Here is a 21885-nt window from a genome sequence, read left to right as displayed (position 1 = left end):
CAAATGCATTATTGTCCAGTGACTGAATCATGACTCCAGCCATTGAATTAGGTCTTCAACATGGGATGGAAATCAACCTAAAGCAATGATTGATTACAGCATTATTGACAGTGACTTGGTTAATTAAAAAAAAACTTTCCAGAGCTGGAGAAATCTGCTTACTCTGCATCTAAATAATAGAATAATTTTCATCAATAGACCATTGAAATACATGTTTTGTTTATACCATAGGGGCAGCCGTATGGTATAAACGAAATAAAATACAAATGCAAAAATAGACAGTGCTTTTATAGACCACTACAAATCATACAATCCACAAGCTTTTGTGGATTAAAAAACACTTCATCAGGTTTGTACCAGTGTGAAGAATGGTGAACACATGGCCTGTGCTGCTTTGTTTAGAGAACTGGATTTGTTACACTCAGTCCACAGCTGCCTTGCCTGTAACCATAAAACAGTAACTGTACTATTTCTTGACGTACATCTGAGGGAGATGTGCCTGGCAAATTCCATCCTCCCAAGAACTTTTGGACTTTTCATCTAAGAGCAACTTTCATGGCAAAATCCACCTCGCCATGAACTTTTCCTGACAAAGTTAATCCACAAAAGCTTGTGTATTGTGTAATGATTTTAGTGGTCTATAAAGGTATCACCTATTTTTGTATTTGTATTAATAGACCGGTACTAAATTACTTCTTTGTTAAAGTAGTAGTTAGTCATTTCACACTTCTAAGTTTTCTGTCCTTTATTGACCATGAAGAGCCCAGCCCTTTAGAGTGAGACACAGACTGGAGTTTCAGGACTTTGTATAAGCTCCAAGGGGGAAAAATACTATGACCGAGTGTGGAATTCAATTGATATTACAAAATGTCTTGTGGACTGATAAACATAACATAGATTTTATTTTAGTATGACTGAAGATCACTTCTTTAGATGCATAGAATAAAACATTCAGGCTACAAGTTTATATATACATACAGTGCATTGGGTGGGATGACAGTGAAATGGGATACATAAAATAATAGATAGTTAGCATTGGTAATGAACTTTCAGAAAATTACTGTATTTTCCCATGTATAAGACTCCACTATTTCCTAAAATCGTTAGACTAAAAATTGAGGGTCATCTTATACATGGAAGTAAGCTGAGGCAAGAATAAAACAGCCCATATCTTGCCTCTGCAAACAGGCTTTTTCCAATCAGGAGGCTTAGCTTCATCCAGTCATGAGCCTTATTTAACTGACATCAGCTGATGCTGAACAAACCAATTGGAACAGTGATCAGATGCAACAGGGACTCCTGATGTCCTAGCGTTCTGAGCCCAGAGGCTGAATAAAGTTAAAATGTGATGCATAATATGACAGTACTGGTATGTAAAGGTTACCTAATTACTAAATAAAAATGTGTTCTGTTTTATGTTTAAAATATTGATTTCTTAATTTTGGGTTAGAAAAGGGGGACATCTTATACAGTGTCTTAAACACTCTGGCAAGCTGTAAAAGAATTATCTCATGCTAAACTGTGGGCCAATATACAGCTGGTAGGTTTTCGTCTTAAAAGTATTGATGCAATGTGTTCTGGTCTCAAGAAGTTTGCTATACTAAATCCAAATGGCTTGTGGAAAAGGAAACAATTATTTGATTATGTGAAACTCCATTTATTAATCTAGGTGGTGATAGTAATAAGAAGCCCCCCTCTCTCTTCAAACTACTGTACCTGTTTGAAAACTGTATTCAGCCAAGGCCTTTAATGTCTCTTGAATCAGACTGTTCTTTAGGTTTCCACCTCCTTCCTGGAGTGAAAAATCTTAGGATAATTTATGGAACTGGTGACTAGTTGTCCTCCTGTTTTTTATATCGCTTGCAAGGAGCCAATAGAAACTGTGAACCAAAAGTAAAGAGAACTGTCCTACAGGGGAGTCTGGCTGATTGGGGTCTGTTTCCCCAATCCCAGTTCTGTGTGGAAGGTGGGCCAGTCCAAGTACCTTGAGGCTAACAGCCTGCAGCTTTTATGTGGTGTTTAGCCTGGATTAGGTCATACCACTTTTCTCTTGGTCCAGCTAGTTCCTTCTCCTCTCTCTGTGTTATGGGTGCTGGAGGGTCAGAATCTATAAGGGGGGAATCTCAGTGAGGGATGGAAAAAGTGCAGCCCCAGAACTATATGAGGTCCACCAAGACTGTTCTTGAGACCCTACCACCCGTCCTTTTCCCAGAAATGAAAGTATAAATTATAATTCCTAGAAGCCTCCATCTCTCTCTCTGTCTACCTGTCTAACTTCCTAACTATTACATTTCTCATCAACTTTTCCATTCCAATGTAGTGTGCAAAGCAGCTTACAATCATAAAACATAATGAAAACAACAATAAAAACAGATTCAAATGTAACATAGCTAAAATAAAAGAAACAAGGCCATACAAAAATTAGTTAATAAATCTAGAGTTGAAATTTTCACAGTAAATTAAACATTAGGGTGATGTAGTTCCATGCTGTTCCTGAAAGCAGTGGGAATGATTCACAGTTCTAAGGGGATTGCCTTCCATAATCTTGGAGCTATATAAGGAAAAGCCCTCCCCTGTATGCCTGTCAAGTAGGCTTCTGCATATGTTGGCATCCTGAAGAGGGCGAGTTCACAATGAGACATGTGCTCTCTTAGATAGCTAGGCCACAAGATATTTGGGGGGGTTGAAAGTTAAAACCAGCACCTTGAATTAGTAGAACTTAATGCCATGCACTAGTTAACAGCCTGGCAGCTGAAGAGCCTTGGCTCTCTGAAAGGGTAGCCCTAAAGTGCCTTGGAGAAGTGCATTGATGTAATTAAGGGATGGATGACTTTCTTAATCAGGTTGAATTAGGAAAGGTGCAGATGGTGCACCAGGCAGAGTTGGGCAAAGGCACTCTGTGTCACCATTGCCACCTGGGAATCCATAGAAAGTGAAGGATTACTCAGAGACTATGAACCTGACCTGTCAAGGGAGGTACAGCTCTTAAATAGATTGAGTGCTGGTCCCCAAGCCTGCCTTTCTACTGACCAGCATCACCTCTGTCTTTGCTGCATTGAATCTCAGTTTGTTCATTCTCATCGACCTCTTATAAACTTCAAGAAACATCCACGAATCCTGGCTGCTCTTCTGGTGTTAGGTGACAAAGTGTAATAGAGCTGGGTGTCATCAGCTTACGGCTCTTCCTTCCAGTAATTAAGCCTGAAGAGAGGCATTTCATTCTCTTAGAACTGGAAAAAACATGCATAGGAGCCAGGAAACCACCATATGATGATGTCATGGGGAATGGGACATGGCATAACTGGGGAACCCAGGAGATCCACATTCAGCCCCAAAGCCTGGGATTATCCATCCCTACTCTAGATATGATGGCATTAGGTGGATCTTGCATCTCCCTCTGGTAAGTCTGGCTGATAATTTTGTTTACATTCATTTACAAAATATGCCTTTTCTTTCAAACCACATGTTACTATGTGCTGGAAGTAGATGTTTTGTATAGTATGTGGAGTCTTCCTCTAAAGTGGGACTAGACTTATCCATACAAACTTTCTGACTCTTCTTTATCCACTTCTCTTCATTGTACCTTTCTTCACTTTGGATCTGGAGGTAGAACGTAATTCCCAAGTGAACACAACATCCCCCCTCATATCCTTTCCTGCGCGGCAATGCAGATTTAACTATATGGAGGCTCATTACGATGCAGATTCATTAGTTCACTCCTGTATGCAAAACTGGGAGTAGTATTAAACAAAGCCCTTTCCTTCCGAAAGGTACCATGCAGTAACATGGGACACTCTAAAAAAAGCAATGTATTTTTGTCTTTTCTCCGAAATTGCTAGTTTAAGGCCTTAGTTTTTTTCCCCTAAGTGTTACATCATTTGATAAATGACTTGATGCCATTGCTTCAGTACAAGATGTGCTACCTAGAGAATTACTGGAATGTATAAATGTTGTCTGAAATCCTGTTGTGCTGTTATGCAAATGGAAGAATTTCTAGGCACAAATTTCCATATACAGTACTGTATTATTATTATGATTTCATCAGCATTATCTGTTGAGTGTCAAGTTGTACAACTCAGTATGATGAGGTCAATGCATATTTCTTAACTTGCAGTAATTCACTTCCAAAACATAAAGTCTTTATGCAACTGGGCAACAGGATTTCAGCCAATATGTATCATTCTGCTATGTGTTTAACAAAAAGTGCATGTTACCATAGTCACTCAAGACTGAAGGATGCCTACTGGTATATCACAGTTCTAGTTCTAAAATAAAACTTCCTTACATTCTCTTGACCACCAGGGAACTTCTAAAGTTCAGTTGTTTCTCAGAAATGGTAGATGGACGAAACACCTTTCCACCACGATCCTTATTACACACACAGCAGAATTTCTGTTTTTCTGTTCAGAAGGAATACCTACTAGTTGGCTAAAATAATAGTGTTCCCACAAGGCAGGGCAGTGATGGGGGAGAGGTTCTTTTGTTGGGTTTACATATTTTTGCACATTTGTTATTATCCCCAAGGGCGACATTTTCTTGGCAGAATCTCTTAATGTTATGAAGTAAAAATCTACATTTTTCTTTTGAAAGGATATTGCTTTTTCCGAAGACATATTTGTAGAAACATAGCTTACACAGGATTTGTCAGAGTTAATTCTGGGTACAGGAGACCCATCAAATCAAGAGGATTCACAAAAGTATATTCTCGAAGGTTTTCATGGCCGGGATTGGATGGTTGTTGTAGGTTTTTCAGGCTGTTTGGTTGTCATGAATTCAGCCGAAGATCTGGAATCTGAGGGGTTAATTACAGCTGAGCAGAATGCAGGGCAATCAGAATCGCAGGCAGCTGAATCACCAACAGATTCTCCTCCCCCAGTAGCCAGAGTGAGGGAGAAGCTTTGGCAAGGACTCATGACACGAAGATCCGAAGCCCACATGAATGCTTCCCATAGGAACATCAGGTCGGCCAGTCCTGAGTTTTAGCAGGATGAGGTGTTTAGATGACTACTGTTGCTATAAAATCTGCACCCAGAGGCTTGCAAGCTTGTGGAAGCAACAAGTCAACACCCTGACTTGCATCCACGCTCCTGCTCATCATGGAACCTTCTTTTCTGGACCCTTAGCTTTGGACTCTGACTTCTGACTACGGTTTATGTTTTGGCTCTGGTATTTTGGTATCTGCTTTGCATCTTCTGGACTTCTGATATTGAACTGGTTTATTGGACTTTTGGCTGTTAAAACCCCCAGAAACATGACAATTGCTTCCACCCCCACACTCTGTCCATAAGATGAAAGAGGAGGCAAGCGAAGGCTCTGGTCTGCTGTATGTTGTGCTTACTCAGGTGCAGTTTCTTACACAAATGGTGGCACAGCTTCAGCAGCAACAACTGCAGTCTCAGGCCAACACTGCTGCCCAGGTCAAGTGCCCTGTGCTTCCTCCAGAAAAGTTTGGAGGAAAGGTGGAGGAGTTTCCAGCATTCCTGGCACAGTGTAAACTGTATATTGAGCTGCATGCCAAAAACTTTCCCATGGACAAAACCAAGATATGCTTCATAATTAGCCTTCTCAAGGGACAGGCAGCTAAATGGGCTACTCCTTGCTCCATCACCCCTGTTAACCAATTACCAGGGCTTTTTGGACCGTATTTCAGCTGCCTTTGCCTTGCAAGCTGCTACTGCCAACAGGAAGATTTGGGCCCTGAAGCAGGGTAAGAGTTCAGTTTCCCAGTACTCCGCTGAGTTCAGACTCTTGGCCCAAGACTTGCACTGGAATGAGGCAGCTCTCATGGATCAATATATGGAGGGGCTGGCTGATGATATCCTGGATGAGCTGGCACATGTAGACCAACCCAATAAACTGCAAGAACTAATCACACTGTGCCTTCGCATTGATGGTCGCCTAGAGAGTCGACGCCTAGTACGGGGCAGTTCCCGTCCCTCACAGCCACTCTTAAAGCCTGCTAGCACTGGACAAGAGGATTTTGAGCCCATGCAGTTAGGGGCTGCTTGGGCACACATCACCACTGAGGAAAAAACACGACGCCGTTCACAGAATCTCTGCCTGTACTGTGGGGGAGCTGGACACTTCGCCTCTGACTGCTTTGTCAAGTGGCATGCCACCCGATCCATGCTACCATCACCAGTAAAAGATTTGCCCCATGTCTGAGTGGACCCCCAGACATGGGGCACTTAGCTGGGTCCTCTGAACCCTATGTTAATATCCAGGGTCCATTCCTTGTACCGGTGAAACTTCGCTTACCTGATGGACACTGGCTGCTGGTTTATGCCATGGTTGATTCCGGGGCCAGCCACTGTTTCATTCACACAGCCTTCATGAAACAACACCAGATTCCTTTACAGGAGTTTTTGTGTAGGTACTGGTCTGTCTGGGTAGATTTTCTGTAGACTTTGTGTCACAATAGGAGGTCAGTTTTGTGTATGGCCATGACATCTAAGAAAGGGAGTTGGCCCTCTTATTTCTTTTTTCCATGGTGAATTGTATATTTGGGTAGATGCTACTGAGACGGTTTAGAAATTCTTCCAGGATTTTTTCGTTATGACTCCAGAACTCCAACAACCACCCACAACAAAAAAGAGGCAAAATCAAAACACTGGTAGACCATGCAAATCGGAACTCTGAAGCTCAGTTTCTCAGCACCAAACTCAACCATCTGAATTGGAATGATTTCAAGAGTTTTATCAATTGACCCTTTAATTCTCTGGCTTCACAGATAACTTAGTCTTGAGTTTTATATTATTTAGGAACATAGGGGGATAAATAAAATAAAATAAAACTGATTGAGCCCTCAGCTGTCTTTGCAAAGGCAGTAGGGATGGGAGATCGCTTGGGTTCCCCAGCACGGCATAGGAAGGCTGTCTGGAGCTTGGTTTTTTTTCCTGATAGCCCTATGGGCTGGCTAAAATTTAAAAAATTACCCAACGAACCAACAAATTGATTTGATTGATTTGCCACTGGAGGGCAATTTGTGGCTTGTGGGTTGTCAAGTTTCATTAACATTACTAAAAAAACAATATTTAGAACTACGAACGAGGAGGCATCTTGCTTCATTAACAGGCAGTATTAGGGCAAAGATCTATAAATATACATTTTTTAATCTCACTCTCAGAAATGGAAAACACGAATATGGAAAACACAAATAGTACTAAAATCCAGTCAAGGCAGTAATATATAACAATCTATCAAAAATTCACACACATAGCTGATTACTGAGAGAAGGCTTAGTTTAGTTTGAGAAGGTGAATAGGGAGGGAAGAAAGAAACAATGGTCAGGTGTGATGGGGAGATCTGAAGGAAGATGGAATGGATGAGAACAAGCGTTACAACTTGTTTAGAAGAATTTGAATGAAAGAGTAAGAAAAAGGAGGTCAGTGCTTATAGATAAGGAATTTGAGTCATCCCTGTGTCTTCTGGGAGGAAGGGAGGTGAGATCACCTGGAGCAGTGATGGTGAATCTTTTTGAGCCTAAGTGCCCAAACTGCAACAGAAAATCAACTTATTTATTTCAAAGTGCCAATACTGCAATTAAAACCAGAATACTGAGGTTTTAGCTTAGAACAAACAACTGTTCCTGCACTGCAAGGGTTAAATGCTTGTGTTTTTCCCCTATGGGTGGTATTAACAAAGAAATACTTACTGGTCCTCCAAACCCCCATTGGGCTAGATTGGTCATGGTCACCATTGCACCCCTCTGCTCGATCACTGCACCAGCAGAGGGGAGGGCCACAATCCAGGATCGGAGGACGGGTAAATATTTCTCAATGGGAACTTATGGCTCGTGTACCCATAGAGAGGGCTCTGCATGCCAGCTGTGGCACACATGCCATAGGTTCACCATCACTGACCTGGATTGTATAGGGCTGATAGGTTTATGTGCTCTGCCATCTACTTTGGTCAAGCCTTGGTCAAGCTTCACAGTCCCTGAGCACCATCGGAAGGAAAGACTAGGAAAACATCTCTGAGTAGTTTCTACCCAGAAAACTGCATGAGGATTGCTATAAGTCATAAATGACTTGCTAGCACTTCTCCTCCTCTTCCTCTTCATGGACTGTAGCCCTTTTCCAATTTTATATACAGTGGTGCCCCACATGACAATGATAATTCGTTCCGTGAAAATCGCTGTTTAATGAAATCATTGTCTAGTGAAAAGCGTTTCCCCATTGGAAAGCATTGAAACCTGTTTAATGCGTTCCATTGGGGAAAAATCGTCGTCGTCCAGCGAAGATCGCCCATAAGGTAGCCGCTTTGGGAAGCGCCAGTCAGCTGTTTTAAATTGCTGTCTTGCGAAAAACGGGCCCAAAAACACCAGTCCAGTGAAGATCGCCCCTAGGGAAGCCATTTTGCGAGCGCCAATCAGCTGTAAAGATCATCGTTTTGTGAAAAAATGGTCCGCAAAGCACAGACCAAATCGTCGTCCAGTAAAATAGGAATCACTGTTTTGCGAAGCAAAATGGCTGCCGCAAAACCTCATCGTCATGCGGATTCATCATTTTGAGGGGTAATCGTCTTGCGAGGTACCACTGTATATCCAAGTATCCATATATATATGCTTGGAGAGCAATCACATTAGATGTGTTTGCTCTCTTCCATTAAAAGTTTCACCTGCTACAAAACCTACAGAATCAAATTTAATAAAAACAAAATTGTCTTACTGCAACTTAAAAACTAACGAGTTCTACTTGACATAAGCTTCCACAAGTGGGCCATAGTTCATGGAAGCTTATGCCAAGTAGAACTCATTAGTTTTTAAGTTTCAGTAAGACAATTTTGTTTTTTATTAAATTTGATTCTGTAGGTTTTGTAGCAGGTGAAACGTTTAATGGGAAAGAGCAAACACATCTAATCTAAAATAATAGTTGTGTTTCTCGGGAAAGTACCATAGCTCTCTGTGGAATGTTGACATGGATTCTGAATAAATTAATTCCAGCCTGAGCCCAGAAATGTTTCTGGAGCTCACTGAGCAGACATAATCATTAACAAACAACACATGCTTCTGAAAGTACATTCACTTAGAAAGACTGCAAGGTAACATAAGAGGTTACATATTTCTTGCCTGTTAAGGATAAGAAAGGCATCTGTAGTGGTTGTGTCATGAAGCTATAGCATTTTTTGTGTTGTTTTTTTTTTAAACGTATTAAGACTGTGTAACTAGCCTTGCTAGGAGGGTCCAGACTAGTTTGTTACAAGAAAAGAAGTGATTACTGCTTCATTTTGAGCAGTCATCTGTTAGTCAGTGCAGAAATAATCTTGATTTAAAGAGAGAAGATGAGATTGCAGAAACTAACCCATAATATGAATTGTGATTGAAAAAACATCCTAAATAATTGAAACTGTTACATAATCATTATTTGCAGATCTTTTAGGCCCAAGTTCGTTATTGAAAGACAAAAAGTTCTGGGAGCAACCAATGTTTCTACACGTAGTGAAAACAATATAGATAGTATTCTGTATTCTCATTTAAGAACAACTTCCAGCTTCCTTGATATGCTGTTCCATAAGAGATGCACCACAGCTGTGCTGAGCACACTGTGATAAAGCAAATGCACTCTTTTTGTCTTATATGTTACCTTATGGTGGCCTGCTATTCCCCAGAGCACTTAGTATATGTAGAGCAGAACAACATTTCACAAATACAACCTGAACAATATTTCACAAAGACCTGGAAGTGTATCATTCAGACTGTGGTATTACGGCCTTGTGTCACACTAGATGACTAAGGTACTAGGGCGAGACACATTGCAAACATGAGAAAGGACGTGATGATGTCCAACCTCTAGTAGGAGCATAGAAAAAGAAAAAGGAAGTCTTAGTAGTACTAGCTGTAGTAGCATCAACAGAATGACCATAGGAATTGAGTGTTGTAAATCCCATAAGGCATTAAATTTTGAAGTCTGTGCTGGATTAGTACCACTGTGCTTCATAAGACATGCTGCTAGACATGTATAAATTGAATAATTAAAAGCTTCTGCAAGATCAAAGGTAGGTTTACAGAAGGTTGTTGGCTGTGTCTCTTCATGATTGCCTATTTTGCCTTGTCTCCTTTCAATCAAGCTCCGGAAGAGTGAATGTGCTCTGTATTAGGTATAAGTGGAGCACCCAAGAGCACCAGATAGTTCAGATGAAACAGAACAACCTCAGTCTCCAAGAAGCTTCACACTTCCAATTCTGCTTAACTCACTGCCAGAAATTGCTTCTGCCCAGATCAGTGAGTCATGCAGAAATGCAAGGGGTAGATGTTTATAAATGGAAAAATAATTTAAAAAGTGTACGGTCCTTATAAAAACTCCAAAAACCTTTATTAGACCTCTGAAATTTGAGAAATGTATTAGCTTTTGAGTCCAGCAGGACTCTTCATCATGCTTGGCATTGCACACTGGGGAAAACATTTCCAAAAGCCCCCAAAATAATCTTGATATTATAGCCAGACTCTCTCACTTAAAGTGAGCTTTAAGAGTGATGCTGCAGCCTGTGAGAATCAGCTTAAGGTGTGTGATTTCACCTCAAGATATGTACGTAGATTGAATTGTTTTTCTCAAGTTCACAAAAGAAAGGAGGGCTGATCCCTCAGGATCTGTCCCATTGCCTTGTATTGGAGTATATGGCCCTGTTTGGCAGGGAGTGGAGGCATCTTGAAATATACCCATCTCCATATCAGAAAACTTGGAGACTAAATGCATTTTACACACTGTCAGCTGCAGCCAAAATAAGAGAATCAACCAGTGACTAGAAGGAGATGCAATCTTGTTTGGTGCTGTTGTTTTCAGTGATAACAGACGTCTTTGCTCAGGTTTTACATGTTACTGTAACTGGTTATTCATGGCATCTTCCATAAATCAACCAAAAAAAAAAAAAAAAAAAGAGGACACCTCGTATAAAATTGAAAACAAGGCTCTGTGATGTTTGTCACTTACCAAAAAGTCATTTGTACATTTGGGCTGCAATCCTAGATTCATTTACCAGAGAATAAGCCTAAACAAACACATTGAGTCTTAATGTTGAGTAAATAAAGCATATGATTGTAGATCAAAATGTTAAAAACAAAGATTTAGGGGGTGGCATAAGACTGAAGTATACTTTCAGTGTGATAAATAATATTAGACTGCAGTCATTCCAGTAAGATTAACATTCTGAACTTAACTGCAATGAATTGTTAATACTGACAACATTTTAAAGCAAAATCTGAAGCATTTTCCTCACAAAGGACCAAGTGGAATTTGACTGTCAAAAACCCTCTGGCAGTGACAATTGAATGGGGGTGGCTGTGTTCTCGCCCTCCATGGAGTTGAACATAATATGTCAACAATTTTATTCCATGAAGCAACTTGGCAGTGTAGGGTAGGAAATGGGGGTGAGATTTAATCATCTCAAACTGCCAAGGAAATGTTGGAAAGTAGGAAGGAATGTAGCCATGAATGTGATTTTCTGAAGATAATACTGGACTAAAGAAATGTGTTTTATGCAAAATGAATGTGCCCCTATTCTTTTTGATCAGTAACTGGGAATAATTGTTTCAATTGAATGGAGATGTGTAGGCTTGACGGTATTCATTCCAGACAGTTTTCCACAGGACTTCTAATATAAAGTAGTTTTTGAAGACTGAAGTCGTTAAAAAAAATATGAGGTTTAATATAGAAAAGTTGCCAACATGATGTTCACTCACCTCCTACTCCCTTGATCCTTGGTGCCAGGATAAAAAAAGAATGCACTGGCTACTTTGCAGGGGTATGAGCCAAATGAGATTTATAGAATTTTTTCAGGGTTAGGGTTGGGGTTTTATATATTATTCTTGTATTTCCAGAACACAACAAGAATTTCAGCTTCTCCGTAAATGGCAGAAACCTACTGAAAACCGTACAGTATCAGTTATGTTTCTGTGCCATGGATCACTAAATAAACATTAAAAAAAAAGCACAGTTCCTTTCAAATTCAGGTTCCATTGACATCACTTGAGAGCCAGATTGATGTGGTGGTTGTTTATCGTATTCCTGTGTATAATTGTTTTCCCAGCATTGCCAATGTAGCAGGCGGTATGCTCAACTTTGCAGGGTAATATATGCTAATGCAGTCTTACCTCAAATGTACTTTTAAAATGTTATTTTCAAATGCATGGATATCAAGTTGAGTGTGCATTTATTTAACATTGTTGTGTGATTATGTTTGTTAGTAAATTCTACAATCTGTCAAGTATGATGCAAAATGTTACATTAGTTCAAACAGAAATGTGTGCCATTGGTAGATAACAAATACAATACAAGCAAACCCAAAAATGTTCAATGTGAAATTTGGCAATACTGTCTACAGTTGTTCAAGTGATAATATTGTAGATTACCTACATTGCTTGCCCAGTTATGTATTGATTTTGCAATAAAATGTGTTTCTGAGAATTTCAGGGTCCCATCCTGGTGTGTAAGGGTTAAATCAGTGGTTCTTAACCTTTTTGAAAGAAACGCCCCCTTGAGCCATTGAGGAAGTTATCATCGCCCCCCCTCCCCGCGGTGATGATATCTTGTTTGTTTGTTTGTTTGTTTAAGACACTTAAATGCAATGACCCCTGAAAACAAAATTAAATTCCAAGAAAATGAAATGCCCCCCCCAAAAGTAACATTTAATGATTTAGTTTCAAGCGAATTTTAAGACGCAAAAAGAAATATAAAAAGGGCATAAAAGCAAACTGCAATGCAGGAACTAAAAATTTCAAGACGAAAACTCTGAAACTAAATTAAGATTGGAGGAAAATATATATTCATGCACATTGTAAAAAGGCTGCAGCCATCTTCACAGGTTTGGCTTGCTCCAGCGCCCCCCTACCGCCCCCCTTCTGCTCCAGTGCCCCCACACCGCCCCTTTTCATTCTACCACCCCCCTGAAAAATGAAATCGCCCCCTGGGGGGCATTATCGCCCACGTTAAGAACCACTGGGTTAAATAACTCTGTCCATTATCCTTTGAATACTTGCACATGTGGAACTGTCACAATGAATCCGGTGCAACCTCTTCCTCCCTTCAGGTTCCTCCTCAAAATCCACTTTTCCCTTGTGGCCCTAGGCTTTTCTTCATCTGTTTTTCCCCATATGCTCTATTACATTCGCATATGCTACTTGCACATTGTACTTTACATTGTAAGATCACTGACTCTATATGCAGTTCTTAAATATTCTGTGCACTGATTAGAATTTTATAATCCCAGGATAGGAAACATTAAGCCTTTCAAATGTTGGTCTTAAATCCCCCAAATCCTTTGATACTGATTATGGTGGGTAGAGCCGTTGGGCAGTCACAGTCCAAAACCATTTCCCTCATTTCCCACTCCTGACAAACTAAGAAAGACCCCCATTTCCCACTCTTGATGTGAATAATCATCTGAATTCAGAATTTGCATGCTGAATGGAATGGATTTTCTATCTGTGAGAGGTTTCTGATCATCTGGATCATTTCTACTGGTAGAAGGAAGCAGTTTTTGTTGATTTTCCTTTCCACTCGAGTCTCCAAAAATCCCCTCCAAAGATTCAGGGAGCCCAGCCTGATACCGTGGGATATGATGCTGGAACTGGAGATAAAATGAATTGGCAAACATTGTTTGACTGGGGGTTAGGAGATCCAGGTCGGAGGCGTGAAGCTCATTGAGTGACTTGGGGTAGTCATTCTTTCAGTAGGACTTACCACCCATAGTTGTTAAGAGAAGAAGAAAGACACATTGACATAATAACAACCTTGCATGGACTGACACTGTGTATCAACGGGATATAACCTCTGGTGATTGTCCTCTTGCCAGTAACCTATTTCTAAAGTGCTAATTCCCACCTTTGGCATTTTAGACAAGCCTGCCTCTCTCTCTCTCTCTCTCTCTCTGTGTGTGTGTATGCACGCGCACATGCGCTTCCATTGTTTGTTTCTCCCACACTGGCCGACTTTACATATTTATTTTTGGCCAAAAAAAGGGGGAGAGGTACTGCAGGTTGTGGAAATAACTTGAGGAATGTATTTTACCCACGTTTGCAGTAAATAACGCTAGCAAGGTTATGCTGAAAATCCTACAAAGTAGGCTTCAGCAGTATGTGGACCGAGAACTCCCAGAAGTACAAGCTGGATTTCGAAGGGGCAGAGGAACTCGAGACCAAATTGCTAACATGCGCTGGATTATGGAGAAAGCCAGAGAGTTCCAGAAAAATATCTACTTCTGCTTCATTGACTATGCAAAAGCCTTTGACTGTGTGGACCACAGCAAACTATGGCAAGTCCTTAAAGAAATGGGAGTGCCTGACCACCTTGTCTATCTCCTGAGAAACCTATATGTGGGACAGGAAGCAACAGTTAGAACTGGATATGGAACAACTGACTGGTTCAAAATTGGGAAAGGAGTACGACAAGGCTGTATATTGTCCCCCGGCTTATTTAACTTATATGCAGAATACATCATGCGGAAGGCTGGACTGGAGGAATCCCAAACCGAAATTAAGATTGCCGGAAGAAATATCAACAAACTCAGATATGCAGATGATACCACTCTGATGGCAGAAAGTGAGGAGGAATTAAAGAACCTTGTAATGAGGGTGAAAGAGGAGAGTGCACAAAACGGCCTGAAACTCAACATCAAAAAACTAAGATAATGGCCACTGGTCCCATCGCCTCCTGGGAAATAGAAGGGGAAGATATGGAGGCAGTGACAGATTTTACTTTCTTGGGCTCCGTGATCACTGCAGATAGAGACAGCAGCCACAAAATTAAAATACGCCTGCTTCTAGGGAGGAAAGCGATGACAAACCTTGACAGCATCTTAAAAAGCAGAGACATCACCTTGCCAACAAATGTCCAAATAGTCAAAGCTATGGTTTTTCCAGTAGTGATGTATGGAAGTGAGAGCTGGACCATAAAGAAAGCTGACCACCAAAGAATTGATGCCTTTGAATTGTGGTGCTGGAGGAGACTCTTGAGAGTCCCCTGGACTGCAAGGAGAACAAACCTATCCATTCTAAAGGAAATCAACCCTGAGTGCTCCCTGGAAGGACAGATCCTGAAGCTGAGGCTCCAGTACTTTGGCCATCTCATGAGAAGAAAAGACTCCTTGGAAAAGACCTTGATGTTAGGAAAGTGTGACGGCAAGAGGAGAAGGGCACGACCGAGGATGAGATGGTTGGACAGCGTCTGCGAAGCAACCAACATGAATTTGACACAACTCCGGGAGGCGGTGGAAGATAGGAGGGCCTGGCGTGCTCTGGTCCATGGGGTCACGAAGAGTCGGACACGACTAAACGACTAAACAACAAAGCAGTAAATAAATCCAAAACTGCATTTTTGTTATGGGGTGTACCACCAGCTGTTCTTGGCAAGACGATCATTGGCAATAACTTTTAATCTGGAGAAGCTACCTCAGGTGGATCTGGGCCTCTAGAGCAGGCATGGTACTTCCCTGCTGTTGGAGCTCCTTTCCTCCAGTGAAAGGAATCTCTGGCTGCTGTTAACTCCTGCTGATCCCTAGATCTGGAGATTAGGATGGCTATGTCCACTGAAGTTAAATGCTGTTGAAATCAAAGGGCCAAGTTACCTGCAACACAGTTCCTTTCAAATTCAGGTTCCATTGACATCACCTGAGAGCCAGATTGATGTGGTGGTTGTTTATCCTATTCCTGTGTATAATTGTTTTCCCAGCATTGGCAGTGTAGCAGGCAGTATGCTTAACTTTGCAGGGTAATATATGCTAATGCAGTCTTACCTCAAATGTACTTTTAAAATGTTATTTTCAAATGCATGGATATCAAGTTGAGTGTGCATTTATTTAACATTGTTGTGTGATTATGTTTGTTAGTAAATTCTACAATCTGTCAAGTATGATGCATAATAATGTAATTTCTGGAACAATGCTGGTTGCCTCATTAATTATTACTGCATGTAATTGCTTTACATGAAGATGTTGTTTTGAAGGGTTTGGATCAGTTTTGTAAGACCTTCAAAGCATCACTTTGAATAAATATTACGTACACATTATTTCCTTATTATTATTCACTTTCTAGATCAAGCTGTTGTGTGATAATTGGCTTATGAAGCTATTTAACGTGTGTGTGTGTGTCTCTGTGTTTGTGTCCCACACAAATAGGAAGCTCACTTATATATTTTTTCTGTTTTATTTTACATATTATAGCCCCCAAAGAAGGCTAAAAATACATTAGTCGGAACGTGTTGGGCTTCCATCTTTAAATAATAAAGTGAAACCCATTTTACATCCTGGGACTCTTGTCTCTCCTTGCTTGACAACTTCAGTGGATATACCAATCCTGTTTGTTCTTGTTCATCCATAAGGTAGCCATAAGTTGAAGGTGACTTGATGGCACATAATGACAGCAACAATGACAATGACAACAATAAAAAGAATTACAGTAATTAGAGCTTAACTGTGGTTGGGTTGTCTGTTTCTGGGAATGGTTACAACTTGTGATCCATCCACGGGTAAAGTGCATATATATATATATATATATATATATATATATATATATATATATATATATATATATATATATATATATATATATATATATATATATATATATATATATATATATATATATATATATATATATATATATATATATATATATATATATATATATATATATATATATATATATATATATATATATATATATATATGTATGTATGTATGTATGTATGTATGTATGTATGTATGTGTATATGTGTATATATGTGTATATGTGTATATATGTGTATATGTGTATATATGTATATATGTATATATGTATATATATGTATATGCTTTAAAGGTGTGTGTGTGTATCTTTAAAGCATACACACACACACTTTAAAGAAGGTGAGCCAAGTAGATTCCTTCAGTAAAATAATGTGTCCATCAGTAGTACGGGATGTGACTGATTTGTGTTCATTCATTTTTATTTAGAATAGTGAGCATTACAGCACAGCAGTATATTTTGTCAACTGTAGATCTTATTTAAATGTTTTCATTATGTGTGATATGCTGAAGGAAAAATATTTGCTTTATCATTTTCCTATTACATTTTACACTGGTATACATTTGTTTGTTCTGTCCAATGAACAAGTACTTTATGTGTTAGAAATATCCTGGCTAGGCTGCTATGACAACCGAACAATGACTGAAACTCAGCTGACATGGGGACTTGCCTGGCCTGCACTTTACCTCTACACTTTGGTAAAAAAGAGAGAAAGCTCTACTAAATGCTGAGGAAATCCATCTGAATGAACAGAGAGGAACTTTATTTTGTAGGTAATAGTATGCTGGAACAATCTGAGAGTAAAAAAGCTTCAGCACCTGATCATGTTTGCCTTGTACCTTCAAACTAAAGTGGCAAATAAGTTTTTTTCTAAATGCTTTTTGACTGGTTTGTTGTATGTAGGAGGACCTTGGTCAAAGTGAGTATTGTTCAGACTCATACAACAATAATCTGGAATTTGTTAACAGATCTGGTGATTGGATTTTGACAATTTTGGATCTTCTCTACAAACTGGTTCATAGTAGATTTAGAGCAGGCAAAACCAAGTCTTTAATGTAAGGTTTAGTGGCTTACAATTATGCATGGCATCCAGGTTCTTGTTCTGTTTCCCCTGCACATCCCGACAATCATAGAATTGGTAATCACAGTAGCCATTTCAGTTCTGGCCACCAAAATTCTTCTCCCCCCCCTTCCTGAGATAGCTGGAAAGATGATGCCTTGCAGCCTCACAGACTTCTGTGCTACACAGACTGTTCTAGCACCCTTCTGCAACATGGGGAGCTACTGGACTTGCTGCCATAGTTAAGTGGCAACTGTTGTGGCACCAGCAGTTTGTAACCCCTAATGGGTTCTAATCCAGTAGATCTCATGTAACATTCTTTAAATCAACAATATCATCTTTGTTCTTTTTAATATAAGATGGTGTTACTATGTACATATTCTATGTACATGTTCAAGTTTGTGTGCACACAAGTGCACTGTTGCACTTATCTGCATTTTAGAGCAATTTGTTGTACTGTATTGCTATATGTCTGTGTGTGCTTTTTTGTGTCTTGTTTTTTTTTTTAAAGTATGGCTAATCACTTTGCAGAAACAAACTTCCATCATTCAGGTAAAGCAAATGTCAGGATATTTTAGTTTACTTTCCCCTGTAGACTTAGGTCATTTTTGCATCATATCATTTCATGTGTGCTTGCTGTGACTTACTTTAGTATACCAGCTTTTCTTGCCTTAGGAACTACTTGTTATATTGTTTTACATGTTGTGTTATTTTACATGAACAATGAACTGTGAAAACATAAAGAAGAAAATAGAAGAAACCATTAACATAGTCTGAACCTAATTTACTTCTTTTTCTATGGGATTAAATCTAACAAAAGAGTGCTTACGTATTATTTCCAATCCACATAAATGCTCAATATTTTCTATTTTCAGTTTCCTGAATGTGGGTTTTATGGACTATATGATAAAATCCTACTATTCCGACATGACCCTACAACAGAAAATATTCTTCAGCTAGTGAAGTCAGCTACTGATATCCAAGAAGGTGATCTTGTTGAAGTTGTCTTATCAGGTAAGATGTACATTTTTATGGTTTCGCATTTCCCGTTGCTCACATGAAACTGTGTGACAGGATTTTAGCTACTGACTTGTATTGTCAAAATGAAATCATACCTTTCAATCAGCCAAATCTAGTTGCGCTATAATGAAGTAACACAAAGAAGACAAATTACCAGAAATGGAATGTCAAAAAGAGAATGTGAGAAGAAGGAAATCAGCAAGTCTTTAAGAGTATCAGTCCAGGCTAAAGAGTATCTGCCAAGGCTAAAAGAAGATCAGCATGCATCAGAAGCAGGTAAAAGACAGTCTAGAAAATCTGAAGTGGGCCTTCTCTCATACACTCACTCTTCTCCAAACAGTCATATAAATCTTGAGTGTAAGATGAGTTGCACCCCTTCTAGAGATGTCAACTTTCCTCAATCTTTGAAATCATAGGCGGGAAAAAATGAAGAACAATATTTTTTTCGTTGTTGTGGATTTTTTGGGCTCTTGGCCGTGTTCTAAAGGTTGTTGTTCCTAATGTTTCACCAGTCTCTGTGGCCGGCATTTTCAGAGGACACTCTGTCCTCTGAAGATGCTGGCCACAGAGACTGGTGAAACGTTAGGAAGAACAACCTTGAGAACACAGCCAAAGAGCCCGAAAAACCCACAACAACCATTAGATCCCGGCTGCGAAAGCCTTCGCGAATACAATATTTTTTTTCCTTTTCTTTTGGGAAAAAAAATTGGGGGGGGGAGAAAGATACAGTATACATATGCAATACATATGTACTGCTTTTGCAACATGAAATCTTTCATTCATAACTTAGCACAGGAAATTGCAGTGCCAGAAGTATTTGTGAAGTTTAAAAATATAGAAGTCCTAGTTTTATGTAAGCAAAATTGTGAATATATCCTACGCAGTACAGATGTTAAAAAAGGCAAAATCATGGTGGCACCTTAAAGACTAACTAGCTGAGATTATATATATATATACAGTATATGCATGCTAGACACACATATCAAAGGTCTTAATATAAGCCAAGACTTTTGGAGACACTACAGATATAAATACTACAAATATTGTACTGTACTGAATCTCCCAGATATTTGTCTTACCTTTTCTAAGGCAAAATAGATTCCATTGTGCTCTTATGGTCATTCATTGTCTGGGGTAATTCATACACTTTACAGCTGATTACAAAGAAAAGTTGTAGGGGAAAAATTCATGGAGGACTATAATTAGCCTATCTGATTGACGTTATTGTTACTCTACCATTGTTATATTACTATTGTTATTTTACCATTGTTACTCTATGACAGAGGCTCTCACTACAACATAAGCTTCTACTAAGACCTGCATATCAAATAAACCATCATCATAATGTTCAACAATTACTGACTTTCTCACAACCAACAACTTTGATGCCACATTTAAATATTTGGCACTTTAAATATTTGCCTCCTTCTCTCTATGTCTGATGAAGTGGGTTTGTCCACAATAGCTCACATTAAAAATATTAGAGTTGGTCTTTAAAGTGCCACTACATATTTGGTTTTGTTTTACTTTTTATTTTTACTTTGTTTTCATCTATAATTCTTGCACAGACTAACATAGCTAACCTTTCTACAACAACTGAAAATATGTTAAAGACTGTTAACACCGAGGCTGGAAACTTGTTAGTAAGATTTATGTAACTTGTTGCAGCTATTTGTTGAGATGGTGGGGCATTTCTTGTTTGTGTGGTCAGAAGTGTGATATAGGCATGTAATTAGGACACATGCCATCACATCAATTAGCCACAGTTAGCTTTGGCAAGTTTAGCAAACCTTATACAGACACCAATACAGTTCTGGCATGTAGAGCATTGCCATCTAACAGCAAGGAAGAACCCCTCTTATGAATATGGGGGCATCTTCTAGGTATAGAAATGCATTTTTAAATTTGAGTGCTATATATGTTTATAGCATACACAGGAACGATTGTTCTCTAAATCCATTTAATTCATTCCAGGAAAAAGATATTTTGTCAAAATGCTTTCTAGGTTCCCAAAGTTCCTTTTTTTAAAAAAGCTGGAAAAAATTTGGAAATTTGTCCATGTAAAAAAATTGAAAAATCTGCTTACCCCTGAAATTTCCTCTATCTTTTCTGACTTTCACATCTCTAACTCCACCATCTCCCAGAGATTAGGCCTTAATTGTTGCTAAATAATTTTGGAAGTTGTCCAAAAAAGTGGAATTTCCAATCTGTAGGATTACCATCATGATAGCATTGCTTAGTTATCTTATGGAAAATGTTCTCCATGCCTGTTTGTTCCTCCAGGGAGAACAACATTTGCGATTGGTATCAGTGGCAAGCGCCATTTCTCTATTTGGACTTTACTCATGGTTTGTGAAGCTCATGGGTTCAACTGATGCATAATTCATAACTATACTAAAAACACAGCCATTTAATGGCTTAAATTCAACAGTAGGCCTACACTAGAGTTGGCCTATTGAATGGAACTTGCAGAAGAGTTGATTAACCATATCACCACTGATTCAGTGGGCCTACTCTGGTTGTGACTTACTCATGGATTTCAGCCAATATCTACTCAAATCCCATTGAATTCAGTGGGCGTTATCTTAGACAGTTGCCTACTCATTGTTTAAAATTTTAGATATGTATCGTCTTTCAAGGAGAAAGGTGGAGTAAAAATAATTTAAATAAACAAATACATGAAATTAAATCAAATATATTCTGGTTTGCTGCATAATAGCCATGATTGAAACATAGTGAATCTCTGAGTAATTCTTTTGTTGATATTTTACACCTCCTTGGATCTACACCTGTGCATATATTTACTCTCTTTTAAAATGGTAGAAGTGTAAGTTTATTTCTCCTGAAGTTCCATTATATATAAAGATTTTATATCTTAAATTTGACAGATACTAGAGGTACAGGTATCTTTTTAGGATTTTTAAAAAATAGCATGATGTAGAGCCAAAAATATATTTGAGCAAGGTAGGATTGGAAGTATGTTTCTTCAAACATTTAGCTCTTTTTTTGTTCGGCAGAAGAACAGTGCGTCTAAAATAAAAGTGCTATAAATCTGAATAGGTATTCATTTTGAGATGATCTGTCTTCTCTGGCATGTAAAATTACAGGGTTCTTATGTAATGAAAAAAGTACAAACCTGGAAGAATTTTCACAAGTTTGTTACATTAGATGTGAATAGATTAAAACTTCTCTTTTAAAAAAATTAGGTTGACAGTGGACCTGTCAGGCAAATTCACAGCATAATCGCATCAAAAGGAATGAACATTATTATAGTATGATTTTACCTAAAATATTACATTTTATTCTACTA

At 38.9% G+C, this 21885-nt stretch overlaps 1 protein-coding gene across 2 annotated transcripts in view; it reads left to right on the top strand.

Moving 5' to 3' along the window:
• PRKD1 (protein kinase D1) overlaps positions 1-21885 on the top strand; it is a 132414-nt gene that overhangs the window by 58790 nt on the left and 51739 nt on the right. For both annotated transcript variants that reach the window (XM_072986321.2, XM_072986322.2), the window contains one exon: positions 18431-18569. In XM_072986321.2, the coding sequence (XP_072842422.2) occupies positions 18431-18569 (139 nt within the window). The remainder of the gene's footprint in view (positions 1-18430; positions 18570-21885) is intronic.

The sequence above is a fragment of the Pogona vitticeps genome, chromosome 1 (assembly GCF_051106095.1).
Source record: "Pogona vitticeps strain Pit_001003342236 chromosome 1, PviZW2.1, whole genome shotgun sequence".
NCBI lineage: Eukaryota > Metazoa > Chordata > Lepidosauria > Squamata > Agamidae > Pogona > Pogona vitticeps.
Note: the sequence above shows the minus strand (reverse complement) of the source record. Positions and strands in the feature narration are given on the sequence as shown.